At 35.6% G+C, this 20,742-nt stretch overlaps 1 protein-coding gene across 14 annotated transcripts in view; it reads right to left on the bottom strand.

Annotated features, from left to right (window-relative positions):
* PTPRK (protein tyrosine phosphatase receptor type K) overlaps positions 1-20,742 on the bottom strand; it is a 576,007-nt gene that overhangs the window by 37,284 nt on the left and 517,981 nt on the right. For 5 of the 14 annotated variants that reach the window (XM_032274360.1, XM_032274363.1, XM_032274362.1 and 2 more), the window contains exons 14-16: positions 5,884-6,022; positions 4,811-4,852; positions 2,800-2,829 (exon numbers count right to left, since the gene is read on the bottom strand). In XM_032274360.1, coding sequence (XP_032130251.1) covers positions 2,800-2,829; positions 4,811-4,852; positions 5,884-6,022 — 211 coding nt within the window. The remainder of the gene's footprint in view (positions 1-2,799; positions 2,830-4,810; positions 4,853-5,883; positions 6,023-20,742) is intronic. The other 9 variants (XM_032274369.1, XM_032274368.1, XM_032274370.1 and 6 more) reach the window with 4 other exon arrangements.

Below are 20,742 nucleotides of genomic sequence, written 5' to 3'. Positions count from 1 at the left end.
GCTAGGTATTTTCTATAGCAACACATTCTTCACCTGTAATGAGTCTTATTGACTGATAAATGTGAATATCTTTCAATTATTTTCCCCACTGTGTGCTCCACAAAGAGAAGGATGATCTGCATAGCCTTGGCACTTGACGCAGTGTCTGGCACATAGGAGGCATTCAATAAATACTTGTTGAATAGATGAATTAGGCCTGTTATATATTTGGCACTTTTCATTTGTTAACTCAATTCTCAGATCAATCTGGTGAAAAAGGCACAAGGATTCTAATTGTATAGATAAGTTCAGTGAGGCTCAGGGGAGTTAAATAACTTGCCCAAGGTTATTTATCTAATAAGCAATGAAGAATGACCTGGTTCTACAGCCTAAGCTCTTATACTATATCTGGTTGCTTACACTTTTTAAACAGCACATTTCAAAGTGGCATTGCTTACTCTAGCAGTTGAACACTAGTTGTTATCAATTTCAGCAAAATATAAATATAGCATAAATGTTTTGCCATTTTAAAATTTTAAAACAGCAAAAACTGCTTTAGGAAATAACTTCCAATCTTTGTGTCTTGGAAAAGAAAAAAAAATAAATTCATTTCTCAAAAAATATGAGAGACTGAACTGAATAAAAATAAACTGAAATTTGGATTCAAAATGACGTTAAAATTTTGAAGATGGGCAGTTCAAGGCCAATAGAAAAGACAAATTTAAACCCTGAGGCTTTACTTTAAAATATGTTTAATTTATAGGTATTTCAGAATTGGGGAAAAACAAGAAGTAATGAATTTGTCAAATGCATGACAGGTTAAAATTTTCATGCAATGACGGACTTTAACTTTTCAGATTCATAAACCTAGATTAGTTGACAAATTATGGGGGAATATAACCTTTGTTAATATCTGCCAGCCATGAATTATCAGCTTGGTTTTTATACCTTAATCCTCACAACAACCCTGTGAGGTAGGCTTTCATTCAGGTTTTTCTAAAACAAAAAAAATTAACGTCAGTGTTAAGTGTTGTTGATCAAAAACAGATAGTTACTATGACAATGCCAATGAATAGTAGCTCAAAGACCACATCTGATTTTCCCTTAAGCTGTCCTCTAATTTATATCTATTTTTATTTTAAAATACTCTCTAATCAAGATAAGCATCACTAGGTATGGTTAAGCATCCCTTAAAAGCGTATCTCTGTGACAACCTTTGTAGTTTTGATTAAAATTGCCAGTGGCCCTATGTACTACAATATTAGTACAACCTGTTACATTGTCTGGAACACAGAAATGTTATCTATCCACCAAAAAAGGGAACCCCATTCTAACATCAGAGCTACACAATGGTTAATGTTAAGCTTATTGACAGTCTCATAATTAAATACTTATTGATTCCGGTATGTTTGATGCTTTGTGTCCTCCTGAGCAACTAGCATATCTAATGTGCACTTCAGAACAGTTAAGCAATTCATTTTGCAACTACTTTGAGTTTGACAGATGTGCAAATGACTTTCATTATCAAAGCAGCCAACAGCATAAACTTCTGCAGGTGGATGTATGGGTGGGCCATAACGGGGGAAAGTGTTCCATCATTGTATGAAATGGTACAGCTGATTATCTCTGGCTTCATCAAACATAATTTAACAAGGATATTATGATTCATCACAGTAAGTTAGGAGCACCGTCAGTGTACAGTTGCTTGGTTTAGCAGATTTTAGGAAGCAAATCCTTTATAATATTTAAAATGTTGGCAGAATTGTGCTACGGTCATGGAAACTCTTACAACGGTTTTGTGGTAAAGTTAGCCCAAGTTTACTTAATGATTTAAATGCTGTGGGATACATGTTCCAAACATACTTAATTGCAACCTTTAAACCTTGAAAGTCGGTGGATCAAATACTGGTCAAGCAAAGTCCAAGAATGCTTTGCTGTATTGTTCCTTTGATTTGGATGAAAAACCACTCTGGCATATAAGGTGATAAGCTGAAAATGACTCAGGAAATAGAATGGACCATCTTCTCTATCCTATCCAAATGAGCCATTCCATGCTTGAGTCTAGGAAGAGTTACATACTCTGAAAGAGACAAGAGCAATGTGATGCCTCTATCTGTTTCTAAATAGGTCAACAAAGGTTTTTTTTGGCTCTGGTTTTAGAAAATACTTGTCCTACTTAAGTTACAATAAACTCATTTTTTTCCACTAAAAAGAATTTTTCTTTGTTGCTGCAACATCATGATTTTTCCACTTTTTTTTTCTTTAACAAAAGCACAATAATTGCCTTAATGGCCGGACCAAAGATCTTCTGAAGTTATAACCCATCCTAAATTCCTAGAAATACAGAGAGAGATGTTATTACATGTAGACCAGAACTAATTTGTATCCTATGAAGGCATTTTGAATGTTCTATAAATACACTACTTGGCTCATTTTGTCAGACATAATGATGCTACATAAAGATAGTGATTTTTGAGTTACAACCACTAACTCTTCTTTATCAGATGAATGAAGTACCATATTGCTCAGATAAGGTACAGGTTTAACCTGAGTAAATAAATGAGTTTTTGGCTCTAGACTAAAGCTACTTACGGAAAATTATAAATAAATTAAAAGTAGCTGGACATACAGAAATACAATATCCCTTTTTAAAAAGACTGGCAAAATAGGTAATAGAAAAAGTTTACAGTTTTAGAGTCTGGAAAAACTTTTTTTTGAAATGTCACCAAAATTGCAAACATTCTGTTTTGTTTTGTTTTTGAAAAGGGATACTGCACCTTTAACACATGTAAAGTTGTACATCACCCATTTTCTACTTACAGGTAGTAGGAGTAAGAATAGTAGCTCCTCCTGGCAAGCAAATCACAGACAGTGGAAAAAGAGAAGCAATGGTGAATGAAAAGCGTGACTCTGTCACATTCAATAAAGCAGAAAAATGTGCGTTAAAAAATAAAATAAAATAAAATAAAATTCATGTTTTTTTGCTTTGCATTTCAATTTGCTCATGCATTGTTAGATTTCTTTTTTTGCCATGCAATTAAACAGACAGATATGCAATATAAAAATAAAATTTAAAATACATAATTTGGAAAAAATAACATGCTGATATTTATTATTGCCAAAAAATTGAAAAATTAAATGGATCATGTATTTTCAACATGCAGTTAAGCATAATATCATCCATTACCATCTAAATATGTGACAGATGGAACAGCTATGTATAAAACTTGTGTACTATATAGACTATTTTACTTTAGGTACAAAACATAAAGATCTATTATGTTAATAAATATATCACATATATAGAATAACACCTAAATTTCTACAAATAAGTTATTATATCTTAATGTTACACAGGTATATACATATATTATGTGAATATACATATATACCATATACTATATATACACAAAGATACTTCTACAGTAGATGCATGTGAATATATCATACACATTTACTGTATTGAAACATAATTTCAAATTTATGTTTGAATTATTAATGTGTTCATGCTGTGTATGTAAAATATAATACACAACCAATGAAAAAATGGCATACATTTGGAAATAATTGAACGGCAATTAAATTAAAAAATGACATTGCGTTTTGAAAGATGCAATATCCCTTTTCTTAGCCTAAAAACTTACTTCATATATATCCTTAGCTATGAAACTTTACTCAATTGAATTACACACCATTCTTTTGCAAAACAACCAAAAAGACATGGAACTGTTTTCCGTGTAAGAAATATACCTACATATATTCATCCCAGTGAGGGATAAAGTCAAACTTAACAATTTCTCATTAAAATGTAGAAAAGAGGCTAATTTGTTTTTCCATTATTTTTATTATAAATTTATATATTAAAAGGGAAATATTTTATATTAATAGTTTTAAGCTATCTTTGATGATAATATCCAATGCAATGCCACTATAATATCTATGCTTTTTTGTATGTATGATAAACATACTTGTGATTAAAGCATATATGGTATATGTGTGACATACGCTACATATAAGTAAAAGTCATTACAAAGTTGCTTTGGTAAGTAAGGAATTCAAGTAATGTAGATATAATACTATATGTCAGAAGGTAACATATCTAAATAATGAAACTTACATCTACCTCTAAAAGTGCAACTTTTCCTGGTTATAAAGGTGATGGCGAGGAGCAGAAGCAAAAGCCCTAGCATACTTTCTATCAAAAGACAATCAAAGCATAATTATGAAGGCTCAAATGTTAACTACTTTAATAGAGAGGCTCATTAACTTAACCATTTAATATATCAACCAGAAAAACAAGTTGTCATATTATACAATTTTAGAGAGGTGTCAGAGCATTTTACCTCCCCCCGAAATCTTGCTTAGTGACGGCTTTAGCTGAATTTACAAAATTTATTTTTCAATTTTTTTCATTATTGCTAAAACATAGCCCTGGATAAGGAGGGTTATCAAGACAAATGAATGTTTTCAAATAAAAGTGAATAGTTCAGCCCAATACTAGCTGAATGACAACATAATCAGAAGCTGCTTTCTTGTGGCACACAATCTGAAGTGACCAGAACATTGTGAAGCAATGTTAACTCTACTCTCTAAACTGTTTAGTTAACTGTCCAAATACAAAGTTAAACTAACCAGAGAAATAAGGCCTAAAAGTTATAATTGGTGATTTTTATTGATCTTTACTGGTTAACTTTTATGGCTAAAATACTTAAAACTTTTGCCTCACATATGATGTATTTTCCAACCACAGAGGGAGACAACAGCAAGAGAAAGCACTATTTGGGGAAAGCACGTATGTAGCTAATTTAACACAAAACACTATAATGCATACCTAATGTTTCTAATGCAGATGTGTCTTCTCCAACATATATATCTCCAGGGGATAATCGTAAAGAGGCAATATATTAAAATAAACTCTGATGGAATCATTCAAACATGTAGTATGAGTCTTATCTATAATGTTAATGCTTTATTTCAAATATAAAATAATTATAGTATACTAAATAATTTAATGTAATATAAGCAACATCATTTATTATATTTCTCGATAGAGTTCATTGATTACAACCACTTCTAGACACCAAACTACTTTAGGACTTTACTTTTGCATATAAAGATTTTTTTTTTAAAGTCCTTCCAAATTGTAGCAATATCCTCCCGAACACATGATGGGAAGGATTAGAGTGTTATATTAGTTTCGAAGACAGTGCCTTACAGATTTATTACATTTCATATAATCTAAAAATGCTCAAATTATAAAAACCGTGCACTTTGAAATCCTTTTCAGCAGGAATATACTTTGGTCTCCAGAGCAAAGCTCAGTTTAGTTTCCAGTAGGTCTTAATATCTTCATGTAATTCCAGAAGATGGCGATATTGGTTGATATAGTAAAAAAAATTAATGTTCAATTATAACAATTTACTCTCTATTTTAAAAGGCTAAAATTTTTAGTCAACGGATATTTAATATTTAAATAATGTTTATATTCTTAACATATCTTATTTGTAGCCAAGATGTAGAAAAATACAGAGAAAGAGCACAAAATAATTCATAGATCACAGCCCAAGTATCACAATAAATCCATATTTTGCCATTGTTAATAATTACACTTCAAATATAAGATAAATTATCTCAAGTACCTTTGTATTTGAGAAATTTAAATTTGGACATTAATTTCTAGGTCAACTTAACAAAAAGCATATGTTTATATCCAAAATTAAACTGCAAATAACCAAATAAGAATTTATTAGAAAGCACATCCAATAGACTCAGGTGTCGAAAATGTTAAAATTAAATTTTTCTTCTTCTTGTTTGTTCTAATTTAAAGGATCTTGAGAAAAACAGGGTTTTAAAACTAGAGATACAAATGGTAAGTAAGCAGGACAGGACAATATTAGGTCTTACCTCTTTTTTACAATTAATATGACAACTAGGAGAAGGAGGATGAACACCAAAATTCCAGCACTAATTCCTGCTATTTTCACCACTCTGTCTGTCTGCTTGGCGGGATCTGGGATCACTTCTGGTTCTTCTGTTGCTGCTGCTAAATAAATAAAAATAAATCAGTTACTGAAAGCAGCTAATGATCACAGAAAAAAAAATTCCCAGTAATTATTCCCAATAAACATAACTTGTTTATTGCATATGAATAAAAATAACCCCACAATGTAAATACATTGAAGAAGGAGACTAAACTACAATATGAGACTTAGGGTAGAGGTAAGGAAAATCTTTCTGACAGGAGGTTTTGTTAATATAAAAAACAAAACAAACCTCCAAAATAAATATCAAAGAGAACGATGAGCTACTTTTCTCCAAGTGTCCTTGAAAGTCAGAACACAAAGTTTTCTAGAAATTGGAAAGAGATGGGGTCAGATTTCAAGGTTTATCAGTCAATGCAGCAAGTGCTTCTTGACTCAAATGCCAGGTGCTGTGCTTGGTGCTTTAAGGCAGTATCAATGGCACTTGTCTGGGACAGAAAGGGTTAGGTTAAATAAATGCCTACTCTAACTGCTAGAGGCATGAGTTCATGATTTACTATATGAAATTTGAGATGAATAGTTGATTTGGCACGAAAATAATAAGCAAAGAAAAACAGACACATCAAGGAATATTTCAAATTTTTTAATTAAAACCCAGATAATAAACTTCGAAAACAACTTTGAGAAGATGATTATTTTAAAAAACTTCTTTGTATGCCCTAACTTCCTTTCTTCCTCAAAATCATCTGACTACTCATCATACACACACACAGTTAAAATTATAAACTTTAATTAATTTACAAGCCCCAGTAACTCTCTGAAGACATTTTTCTTTTACCTCATTTACCTTGAAAATTGACAAGGAAAGTATTACCACCTAAAATTTGAAGGAACTATCCTTAGATAGAAAGGATAAAGGAACTGAAGCTTAGAAAGACAAGGATAAATTGCTCAAGAACAAAGAAAAAATCAAATATATCTTCTGTCTTTTAAGACAGAATTTCTCAATGTTTCCAGATCCATGGCTCCTACTGCTAAAAACTGGTGTAACAAGAGTCAGGTGATTCTCAGGATGGAAAACTGCCTTGAAGCACCCATCACAGCGCCTTCACTTGGAGTCAAGAGGTGGTGTCAAATGAACAGAACCACAAAGAAATCTCTAAACTTAACCTCATATCTTTCCAATGGACATTTTGTTAATTAGCTTTTAAAAATCAACAATTTTTCTTCATTCTGATCCTTTCTTCTTTACCTTCTCCTCTTGGCTTATCTACCCCCAACCCATAGTTCTATACATCCAAGTATCTGCTCTACTTTTCCAACCAGCCACAGATTCTGTCAAAAGGATACTGTTGAGGTTAACTATTCAATTCTCAAAAGTAAAAATGTGAAAGAGTAAATATATCTAATGTCAATATCATTATATAAAATAGTAATTTAAAGCTAAACCAGTGGGAAAGACATAGTTCAAATAAAAGCGTCAGAACAGTTAACTTTGTAAAACATATCACTATTGCTGTCTTAATTTATCTTATCTCAATTGCACAAAACTTCCCCATGGACTAGATTTGGTAACTATTTTTCTCAAACAGAAAAAGCAAGTCTTTGGCTGGTATATTTTGGGAAACTAAGGGAGTTTTTTTGTTTCCCTTTCTGACTTGACACTTTCCATATATTCCAGCTGTAGGGAATATCTAACCTCATAATTATGAAAAGAGGTACCTTAATGCTTTCAAACTATTTTATGGTTCAATTTATCAAAACATGTAAATATATTAGAGATCTTTTCCTTTCCAATGGCAACTTTAGAAATATATATATATACATATATATATATATATGTATATATATATACACATATATATGTATATGTATATGTGAACACACACACACATACATACACACACACATGTACATATTGAAAACAAGTGGAATATATTACAAAGTTGAATGTAAAAATCTAAAAGGAACATAGTCACTGCTTATAACTCTCAAATAGGATTGGTTTGGCACAGATGCTACTTCAAATAGGAAGAGAAACAGAATGTTTGATGTAGAAATCCCTAGAAAAACTTTAGTACATGCAACAAATCATCATTATCCACTAATTAAAGCCTATTTTCTTCAGGTTCTATGTTATACTTGGCTTTCAGAGGGTAATGATAATGATCCCTTAGTGATTTTCTGACATATCTGAGTTATAGAATTAAATGTTTCTAAAAATTATCTGGAAGAACAGTTCTTGCTTAACGAAGCCAGTATGTTCCATAACATTTTAATTAAATAAGATATATGCTTTTATGGTATAATTTTCAAAATATATTATACTATATGTAGCATATACTACATTTTACAAAAATCTTCAGGGCTGCTAATCCCCACCAGATGCAGATAATGTATATAGGTACAAATATATTATATATGATGGTGCAAATATAAAACATAATCATGAAGTAAGAACAGCAGCTTTAATACTATCTAGGTTTAGCAATAAAATAACAAAACTGACATAAGGGTGATGGTTAAACAATTTCAAAGTCAGGGGATTAAGAAATTTTTAGGGTCTCTATAAGTTTATCTATAACCTATCTATAACATCTATAACCTATCTATAAGTAATATAGATAGGTTAATGAATTCATGTAAGCATATTTCCAGAAATAAAAAGACAAATCTGAAAGTAAATTTTTTTTTTTTTAACACAGATTCATACTAAAATGCTTGCAGGTGTACTAAGAATACAAAGCATTGAGACTTTCATAATCTATTATGCAAATCAGAGACATTACTTTAAAGTCATAGTCTATATGTCTTTAAGACAAGACTTCAATTCACATTTACCAAATGGTTAATAAAGAAAAAAATGCCCATTAAATTATTTATTCAAGTTGGGTAAGGGTGCCTCTCCGTGATAATAATTCTGTGCCAAGAATTGTTCATTAATCTACAACATAATGATTAAACTTAAGTATAAAAGTCTAATAAAATTCTCCAAATACATGTGATTTGGTGGTTGTTTTCCTTGATTGTGAATTCTCCTCAAAGTCACTAGCTGTGGCGTGTATTATCATTACTATCACTACCATGAAATGTGTCTGTATAGATTTATTAGTTTGGATACTTTCATCACATGTATCTTTTAAAGTTCTTGGCCTGCTATAACCAAAGAACATAAATAGCCTATTTAAAATCATTCAAGCTTAGAAGATTCATTAAAGAAAATACAAGCAGTAGCCCCTAAGTGAGCATTTTCTATTTTCTTCAAAGAGAGCAAAAAGCTATTATGGTGGCAGCACCCCTGAGTCCTGTTTATAATTTATGCACATACACAAAGACAATGTGGAGCACCTTTTTCAGAAACACTTTCCTTGGACATAAATCTTTCCTTTTTTATCGACAAAGAACATTTAAGGAATCCCCAGTGTTCAGAAGCCAAGTGCAGCATAATTCTTTGTACAGTGAGAAAAAAAAACCCAAAAAACTAAGGCACAATTATATCTTTATTGAGCACATTTCTAGGATGCATTTTAGGGGGGCAAAAATAGCTAAAGTGACTTCATCAATTGTGTCCTTGCTCCCACTACTTAAAAATGACATAGTTTTAAAGTCACACAAATTCACCTAAAACTGTCTTAATAGCTGTGATTAGACAAATTCATCTTCTAGTTTCATAACAGACATTAGATATGGAAGCCTTTAAGTACAATGTATTAAGTAATCTTATGGTGTCTTCAGAGATATTACTGTCACTCAAATTCTGCAAATCCTCCTGGTATTTCATCAGTGCTTTCTTTCTCAGTTATAGATCTGAGAAATTGTTCACACTTATGTCCCAATCATTCCTTAAAATCCTACCAGCAGGCTTATGACCCCCATCCACACTAAACCACCTAATGCCTCTAATGACCTGCTAGTTACTGAATTCAATGTGTACTTTTCTATTCTTATTTTTTGTGACCTCTTAATAGAATGTGACATTCCTGTCTACTCCTTCTTTCTTGCAACACCCTTTTCCTGGAACTTTGATGACCTTGGGTATCCCCTAATTTTCTTAGGACTCTTGGTCTTTCCTTTCCAGATTTTTGTTTGCTCATCCCTTAAAAATAGGTGTCCCTTTGAGTTCCTCAGGGACCTAGGCCTCTTGACACAGTGTTTCTTACTTTCTGGCTTGGTGATGTTATCCATTTTCATCTCTTTAGTTACCATCCTGATAACTGATCACTCTCTAATCAATATATCTCTGACCAAAGTTTGCAACCCGAATTCCTGACCTATGGAGTCATGTAATTAGTATGTCTTCACATCAGTGTATGACAGTCACCTTAAGTACACATGTCCAACCTGAACTCATAATCTTATCTCATGCCAGTTCTTTATCTAGTGTATCCCCTTTCAGGAAATGGAAAAACTATCCATACAATTCTTCAAGGCAGAAATCTAGGCATCATTCTTGAATCCTCCACTTTCCTTATCTCTAGGATTAACATTTATCATCCAAATTGGGGTGCTTTTGAAGGAAAGTAAAAGTCGGAATTATCTGGAGCAAACTGGGATGCATAATCACTTTACTTCTCTTTCTCATACAATTAGTTACAAAGCACTACTATTTCCTAAATATTCTTTGTTGTCAGTTTTCCCATTCCCACAGCTACTACCTTCACTCAGATCAGTATCATCTCTCAGCCAGATCACACAGCAGCCACCTATGTTAAATCTCTGAACATACCTACCTTCTGCCTATTCCACCTCAAAACCCAAATTGTAGCACATAGCATTTTCTAGGATTTCAACTGTATCATATTACTCCATTGATTAGAGCCCTCCAATAGCTTTCCATTGCTGTTAAGGTAAAGCCCATGAGAGCAGAAACCATATTTATTTTGCTCACCATTGAATTTCTGCTAGGACCTAAAAAGGAGCAACACAACAGAAAATATTAGTTGAACAAATGAAATAACATCACTAAGCGCGCCTTAGCTAGGCTGCACTGGCATACAGAAAATCAGTTATGTCCTTAAAAACATAAGGATGTCTCTGATCAGACATTTCTCTTACTGTTGTGGATATTAACATAAGGTGAACTTAATACATACATTTCTGAGTTGTCTCTGGAAATTTAAAGCCCCTTTGTTACATTCCTTTACAGAGCTGTTTCTACCATGTTCTACCACCTATCACCCAACCAATGTGCAAGAAAAGTCCAGTGTCATGGAAGGCACAAAAGATTGGATCAGCAAGACCCTGTTTTGATTCTTAGCTCTTTCCCTTATCTGTTGTGCTACAATGAGCAAGTGAGAATCTTTGAGTGAATGCCTTCATCTATAAAATTAATAACGCTACTTATGCTATGTAACTCTTAGGACTATTAGGTAAAATAATAATGTGAAAGATTTTTGTAAACTAAAACACTTGGGATAGTAGAAATAGTAGTAGATGATGCTGCTCTAGGTAGAGGTAACCTAGATGTCAGCTCTTTGGGTCCAATATACAGAAATGAAAAACTATGAATAGGAAAAATGAAATCAGTGAAAAACAGCTTTTAAAAAAATCTTAGCTGTATACTATATAAATATACAGTGACAGGTTTTGTAAAACACATGGTATTAATTACACATGCTGCCACAGTGGACGCCTAAACCTTCTGGGCGTCTTGAAGTATGTGTTATTTAACTCAATGATCCTCTGAAGTAATTTGGCTTCCTCATTGCATGTGATCTTATGAAACTTGCACCTTATTAGATCACTGACTAAAACAAACAGAGTCTACCAGGGCTTTTACTGGTGAGAAAAGAAAGCAGCTAAATGCTACATGTTTTGTTTTAACAGTAGTTGGAAAATAATTTATTGTCCTTTAATAAAGATATGAAACCCAAAGATTTCTGATGTGGAAAACAGTGCAAAAGTCTATGAAGCCTTTAAATAACTAAAAGAATAAAATTAGAGATTAATATTGCAGATATTTAAAATTAATTTCACATTGCTTAAGGCATCTCTAGTCTACGAGTCTCTAAGTTTGTTTTGGTTTTAAAGGCACAGCTCAAATGCTGTATAAAATTCTGAAGTGACATAAATACTTTTTAAGAAAGCAGTAAGTATCATGTGTTAGGAATGTATATAATGGTAAAACAAACATGTAAAATATTGTTTTGGTTCACAGTAACTTAATGACGAAGAAATGTTTTAATGTGCCTATTAATTTTTCATCAAGCTTCCTATTAAATTCATTCAATTATGTAAAACAGAGCGTTAGTGTACTGTCTTACTTCTTAAACACAGATGATTCTATCTGCTAAGTTCTCTCTGAAATTGGTTCTGAATTCTCCACCCCACCTTCAACTGCCTTTAAGACCCAGTCTTTTTTTTTTTTTTCACTAGTCCTCCTGCTTCCCATGTTGGCTACCTCAGGTTTATCCTATATAATGCTAATTGGATGAGTTTTCTAAAATGTAAATGTGATGAATGACTACATTGCTTTACAAGAGGAAAGGCAAAAGTTATGGCATATAAGGCCTTTCACAAACAGGCTCCAATCTTTCAACCTCATCTTCAGAGACACTTTCATTCATACACTCTTATCATTAAAATCATCCACCATTTCTCAAATACTCTTTATTCTATTTTAGGAGTTGACAAACTGTGGTTTGTATATAGGTTGTATATGGCCCATTTTCATGAAAGAAAGATGGTAATATTCAACTTTACAAGATGATACCAAACTTTTACCAACTTACATACCCACCAGCAGTGTATGCCAACCCCATTTAAATTATATCTTACCACTTTCTTAATTTTTGTCACTTGAGCAGTAGAAAATGATATGTAATACATATTTGGTTACTACTAAAATGACTTTTTGAGATACTTGAAATATCCCTAGCTGTTTTTTTTCTCTGAAATGCTCAGTATATAGTTTTGACTGAAATTTGTATTTGAGTATCCTCTCCTATGAGATTGCACAAGGGATGAAAACCATCCTTTCCTTTCAAGATGTTAAAAGTTTGTGGCTAGGACCCCTACTACAAAAGGCAGATAAAGAAGAGAAAAATACAAAGTTATTAATATAAGTTTTACAAGACATGGTAGACTCATAAGGAAATGAAGACCTCAAGCAACAGTTAAACCTGAGTGTTCTTATAGCAGATTTGATGAAGGGTGAGCCTTATAGGGGACTATGATGGAGCAAGGAGTATGAGCTAAGTATAGTAAACTGCAGAAAACGTAGCAAGGTCTGTTTGTTCAGATTCCTCTCTGAACCTTACCTTTGGAAAGAAGGGTGCATTTTTTTCCCCTAGCTATAAGGAGGACATTTCTCATATGAGGGTATTATTATCTGCTTCAAAAGAAGGTTGGAGAGATCTTCTGTTTCTGTCACTTTCTCAAATATTTTTTAGGTAAAAATATTTAATATGCCAAGGTGTCATATTTTGGGGTAATGTGTCCTGGAAGACATCAGCAGCTTTTCTTCCCACTTTACTTATGGTATGAATAACAGTTATTAATTTTAATAAAGTCAAATATATAAATCTTTTTTTTTATGATTAGGGCCTATTGTTTAAGAAGTCCCTTTCAAACCTGAATTAAAAAAAAAAAAATCCTCCTCCCTCCCCACATACATATCCAGTTACCTGTGGATAACTTCTGAGTTGATCCAGTGATCTACACAGCCACGTCTGTCCCATATCAAAATTACGTAAATACATGAGTCACTTTCTGGAGTTTCCATGATTTTCTAAGACGAAGTATATTATTCTGTGCTGATATTACATGATTTCAATTACTACAGTTCTGTAATATGTTGTATATATGATGGAGATATTTCCATGCATAGTTCTCTTCCTGAGCATCTTAGCTATTTTTTATGTTGTATTCTAGGTAACTTCTTTAGATTTATAAGCTAGCTAATAAATTATCTCTTCACTTTTGCCAAATCTGCTATTAAGGCCATCCAAAGAGTTGTTTTTAATTTGAACAATTATGCTTTTCCTTCCCACAAGTTCCATTTGGTTCTTGGTAAATGGTTCTTTTAGTTATTCCTAATAGCACCTTGTTAATCTTTATGATTTGCACTTTATTTCTTTAGAGGTTTTGTACAAGGCTCTTTGTATTTGACAATCCCAATACCTGCAGTTTTTTGAGAATTTACATCTGTTGTTTTTTGCTAACTCTCACAGTGAGTTACTTTCAAGAATGCTTGGTGACCTCTGATTGTGAGTTAATTGCTTTATGTTAGTCTGTGGGAACCCTGCAGGCCTAAATTGATCATGCTTTCATCTCAAAGATAATTTACATCTTCTACCAGCAGCTATGAGGTGTCCCAGACCTCAGACTACCTCTGCCAGCTCCATGTGGGAGTCCCAGGCTAGAAAATACTTTTATTACCAGTCGGAAGATAAAAATATCAAGGCCAATATAGTTTTAGCAAACCCCTTCAGGGATTACCAACCTCTCTTTATGCCTGTCGCTCACTGTTTTCAGCTCCAGTCATATAAATATAAATATATATGTGTGTATATATACACAACTGAAAGTATATATATATATACACACACACATATACATATACATATACACACACACATATATAAGTGTATATATATATATACTTTCATATTTATGTGACTGGAGCTGAAAACAGTGAGCGACAGGCATAAAGAAAAGTTGGTAATTCCTGAAGGGGGATGCTAAAATTATATTGTGTATAAAGTATATATCTGTGTGTATATGTATACATATGTGTATATGTATACATCTGTGTATACATATACACACAGATATATACTTTATACACAATATAATGTATACTATATATATACATATACACACAGATATATACTTTATACACAATATAATATATACAATACACACACACACACACACACACACACACACACACACAGATATATGGCAGAATAGTGAGTCCTGAGATATCTTCCCCAGCCACTTTAAGTCCAGCAAAGTATCCAAAGATATGTCCTATCCAGGATAGGATGGTTCTGCAGAGGTCCTCTGAGAACTGAATTTGCCAGGCTTCCAAAATGGGAAGTCAGATGATGGGCTTCTATGTTCTTTAGTTTTCCTAACACCTTTCTTTTAACTACCCTCTCACTTCTAAACACCAGTTAATCATTTTCTCATAACCCAAATAAAAATTGTATTGCAAGTATTTCTCAGCAAGTCCACAACTCACACTGAGTCTGGGGAAAACAGAGGGCAAAGGTATAATCTCATTCAGGTCTTTATGTGTAATGATATTTGCATAGTTAACGATACATTATAAAAGTTTAATATGGAGGGGAGATCCAAGATGGCTGTTTAGGAACAGCTCAGGATTGCAGCTCCCAGTGAAAGCGCAGAGGGTGAGTGGACGCCGCGTTTTTATTGCCCACAGACTAGGAAATTCCCGGGCAGAGGTGCTCCACGCTCGCCAGCGCGGCTGTTGTGGCCAGCGCTGCTGTGCCGGCCAGTGCCGGCCGGCGCCGACCAGCGCCGCTGCTCTGCCCCGCGCGGCTGCTTTGTCGGCGCCCCGGAGCCGCGGTTCTCCGTACAAAATACACCGATCCGGGGGCCCTTTTGGCTGGCGATTGGAGCCACGGGAAGTCGCCCATATGCTGGTTCAAAAAGGGGACTGAGCAGAGAACCAGGACAGTAGATTCCAGGGCAAAAAAAAGAAAAAGAAAAAAAAGCGCCACAAACCTCAGTGCCGCTGTTTAAGCCAGCGCAGTGAGTGGCCGCAGGGGAAAACAAACAGACCCCGGCGCCTCTTCAACAGGCGACTGGAACACCAACTTAAAAAAGGCTCTGAGGCAGGGAGCCAGGCGATCAGGCTCGGCTGGCCCCACCCCCACAAAAGAACAGCAACCAGAAACTCTGGATTGAGAATTTCACAGCAAGCGCAGCTGAACCCGGGACAGTCCAGCTCTGTGGGGGAGGGGCGTCCGCCATTACCGAGGCAGCCCGCCGTTGCCAAGGCAACCCGCCATTGCTGAGGCAGCCCGCCGTTGCCAAGGCAACACGCCACAGCAGAGACTCCGCCCCAACAGAGGCGGGCCACCATCGCCAAAGCAGTTCTAACTACACCCATATAAACAGGACTGCAGGGAAGTTCACTCGGCAGCGGGGCGCAGCCCACAGCAGCTCAGCAAAGCTGCTATAGGCCGACAGCGACTAGGCTGCCTCCTTGCTGGGCTGGGCAGGTCTGAAGGAAAAAAAGAAAAAAAAAAAAAAAAAAAAAGAAGGCAGCAGCATAACGGAAACTCATAAATAAAGCCCTAAATCCCTGGGACAGAGCACCTGGGAACAAAAAGCAGTTTATGAGTTCTGCTGCAGCAGACCTAAAAGTACCTGCCCAGCAGCTCTGAATGAACAACAACAGAGCTCACAGCTCACCATTTGAGCTCCTATAAAGAAAAGACCGTCTCCTCAAGCAGCTCCCTGACCCCTATATATCCAAAAAGACACCTCATAGAGGAGAGATCAGATTGACACTAGGCGGGTATCCTTCTGGGACAAAGATAGAAGAAGAAGAAAACTGGTAACAACCCTTGCTGTTCAACAGCTGCTGCAGGTGAACCCCAGGCAAGCAGGGCCTGGAGTGAACCTCAGCAGACCTACAGCAGAGGGGCCAGACTGTCAGAAGGGAAACCAAGAAGCAGAAATAACCTCATCATCAACAAACAGAACGTCAATCTGAAAGATTTGAGACCCAATCTGAAAGCCAGCAACTACAAAGTCGACAGGTGGATAAATCCTTAAGGATGGGAAGAAACCGGCGCAAAAAGGATGAAAACACCCGAAACCAGAACACCTCTCCTCCTAAAAGGGATCACAACTCCTCGCCAGCAAGGGAACAAGGTTGGATGGAGAATGAGTGTGATGAAATGACAGAATCAGAATTCAGAAGATGGGTAGTAAGAAACTTCTGTGAACTTAAAGAACATGTTCTAACCAAATGCAAAGAAACTAAGAACCTTGAAAAAAGATTTGACGAAATGCTAACAAGAATGGACAAAATAGAAAGGAATATAAGTGAATTGATGGAGCTGAAAACTGCAACACAAGAACTTTGTGAAGCATGCACAAGTATCAACAGCCGAATTGACCAAGCAGAAGAAAGGATATCAGAGGTCGAAGATCAACTCAATGAAATAAAACGGGAAGGCAAGACTGGAGAAAAAAGGGTAAAAAAGAATGAACAAAGTCTCCAAGAAATGTGGGACTATGTGAAAAGACCTAATCTACGTTTGATAGGCGTACCCGAATGCGACGAAGAGAATGGATCCAAGTTGGAAAATACTCTGCAGGATATTATCCAGGAAAACTTCCCCAACCTAGCAAGGCAGGCAAACATTCAAGTCCAGGAAATACAGAGAACACCACAAAGATATTCGTCAAGAAGAGCAACCCCAAGGCACATAATCGTCAGATTCACCAGGGTCGAAATGAAGGAGAAAATACTAAGGGCAGCCAGAGAGAAAGGTCGGGTTACCCACAAAGGGAAGCCCATCAGACTCACAGCAGATCTCTCAGCAGAAACCCTACAAGCCAGAAGAGAATGGGGGCCAATATTCAACATCCTTAAAGAAAAGAACTTTCAACCCAGAATCTCCTATCCAGCCAAACTAAGCTTCATAAGTGAAGGAAAAATAAAATCCTTTGGGAACATGCAAGTACTCAGAGATTTCGTCACCACCAGGCCAGCTCTACAAGAGCTCCTGAAAGAGGCTCTACACATATAAAGGAACAACAAGTACCAGCTCAACTAAAGGGCAAAACAGCCAGCTAGCACCAAAATGGCAGTATCAAATTCACACATAACAATATTAACCCTAAATGTAAATGGACTAAATGCCCCAATCAAAAGACACAGACTGACAAATTGGATAAAAAGACAAAACCCATCGGTGTGCTGTATCCAGGAAACCCATCTCACATGCAAGGATACACAAAGGCTCAAAATAAAGGGATGGAGGAAGATTTACCAAGCAAATGGAGAGCAAAAAAAAGCAGGAGTTGCAATTCTCATCTCTGATAAATTAGACTTTAAAGCAACAAAGATCATAAGAGACAAAGAGGGACATTACATAATGGTAAAAGGATCAATGCAACAAGAAGAGCTAACGATCCTAAATATATACGCACCCAATACAGGAGCACCCAGATACATAATGCAAGTTCTTAATGACTTACAAAGGGACTTAGACTCCCACACAATAATAGTGGGAGACTTTAACACCCCATTGTCAACATTAGACAGATCAACCAGACAGAAAATTAACAAGGATATCCAGGACTTGAACTCAGACCTGGACCAAGCAAACCTAATAGACATTTACAGAACTCTCCACCCCAAATCCACAGAATATACATTCTTCTCAGCACCACATCACACCTACTCTAAAATTGACCACATAATTGGGAGTAAATCACTCCTCAGCAAATGCAAAAGAACGGAAATCGTAACAAACAGTCTCTCAGACCACAGTGCAATCAAGTTAGAACTCAGAATTCAAAAACTAACTCAGTACCGCACAGCTTCATAGAAACTGAACAACTTGCTCTTGAATGTTGACTGGATAAACAATGAAATGAAGGCAGAAATAAAGATGTTCTTCGAAACCAACGAAAATGAAGACACAACATACCAAAATCTCTGGGACACATTTAAAGCAGTATCTAGAGGAAAATATATAGCAATAAGTGCCCACATGAGAAGCAAGGAGAGATCAAAAATTGACGCCTTATCGTCAAAACTGAAAGAGCTAGAGGAGCAAGATCAAAAAAACTCAAAGTCTAGCAGAAGACAAGAAATAGCTAAGATCAGAGCAGAACTGAAGGAGATAGAGACACAAAAAACCCTTCAAAAAATCAATAAATCCAGGAGCTGGTTTTTTGAAAAGATCAACAAAATAGACAGACCACTAGCCAGATTAATAAAAAAGAAAAGAGAGAATAACCAAATTGATGCAATAAAAAACGATAAAGGGGATATCACCACAGATTCCACAGAAATTCAAACCATCATCAGAGATTATTACAAACAACTCTATGCACACAAACTAATAAACCTGGAAGAAATGGATAAATTCCTGGACACTTGCCTCCTGCCAAGCCTAAACCAGGAAGAAGCCGAAACCCTGAACAGACCCATAACAAGGTCTGAAGTTGAGGCAGCAATTAAGAGCTTACCACCCAAAAAAAGCCCAGGTCCAGATGGGTTCACAGCTGAATTCTACCAGACATACAAAGAGGAGCTGGTACCATTTCTTCTGAAACTATTCCAAAGAATACAAAAAGAGGGAATTCTTCCCAAATCATTTTATGAGACCAACATCATCCTGATTCCAAAACCCGGCAGAGACTCAACAAGAAAAGAAAACTTCAGGCCAATATCCATGATGAACATAGATGCAAAAATCTTCAATAAAATACTGACAAGCCGATTGCAACAGCACATCAAAAAGCTTATCCACCATGATCAAGTAGGCTTCATCCCGGGGATGCAAGGCTGGTTCAACATACGCAAGTCTATAAACGTAATTCACCACATAAACAGAACCAAAGACAAAAACCACATGATTATCTCAATTGAAGCAGAGAAGGCCTTTGACAAAATTCAACAGCCCTTTATGCTAAAAACACTCAGTAAGCTAGGTATCAATGGAACGTATCTCAAAATAATAAAAGCTATTTATGACAAACCAACAGCCAATATCATACTGAATGGGCAAAAACTGGAAGCATTCCCCTTGAAATGTGGCACCAGACAAGGATGCCCGCTCTCACCACTGCTATTCAATATAGTATTAGAAGTTCTAGCCAGAGCAATCAGGCAAGAAAAAGAAATAAAGGGCATTCAAATAGAAAAGGAGGAAGTCAAATTGTCTCTATTTGCAGACGACATGATTGTATATCTAGAAGACCCCATCGTCTCAGCCCCAAACCTCCTGAAACTGATAAGCAAGTTCAGCAAAGTCTCAGGATACAAAATCAATGTGCAAAAATCACATGCATTCCTATACACCAGTAACAGACTTAAAGAGAGCCAAATCAAGAACAAACTTCCATTCACAATTGCCACAAAGAGAATAAAATACCTAGGAATACAACTAACAAGGAATGTAAAGGACCTCTTCAAGGAGAACTACAAGCCACTGCTCAACGAAATAAGAGAGGACACAAACAGATGGAGAAACATCCCATGTTCATGGTTAGGAAGAATCAATATCGTGAAAATGGCCATACTGCCCAAAGTAATTTACAGATTCAATGCTATCCCCATCAAGCTACCAATGACCTTCTTTGCAGAACTGGAAAAAACCACCTTAAACTTCATATGGAACCAAAAGAGAGCCCGCATAGCCAAGTCAATTCTAAGCAAAAAGAACAAAGCGAGGGGCATCACACTACCAGACTTCAAACTATACTACAAGGCTACAGTAATCAAAACAGCATGGTACTGGTACCAAAACAGAGATATAGACCAATGGAACAGAACAGAGGTCTCGGAGGCAACACAACATATCTACAACCATCTGATCTTTGACAAACCAGTCAAAAACAAGCAATGGGGAAAGGATTTCCTGTTCAATAAATGGTGTTGGGAAAGCTGGCTAGCCATGTGCAGAAAGCAGAAACTGGACCCCTTCCTGACACCTTACACTAAAATTAACTCCAGATGGATTAAAGACTTAAACATAAGACCTAACACCATAAAAACCCTAGAAGAAAATCTAGGCAAAACCATTCAGGACGTAGGTGTAGGCAAGGACTTCATGACCAAAAC

Source organism: Sapajus apella, unplaced genomic scaffold, assembly GCF_009761245.1.
Source record: "Sapajus apella isolate SASKATOON/1434 unplaced genomic scaffold, GSC_monkey_1.0 scaffold6, whole genome shotgun sequence".
In the NCBI taxonomy this organism is placed as follows: domain Eukaryota; kingdom Metazoa; phylum Chordata; class Mammalia; order Primates; family Cebidae; genus Sapajus; species Sapajus apella.
This window is presented reverse-complemented; position numbering and strand designations above follow the sequence as displayed.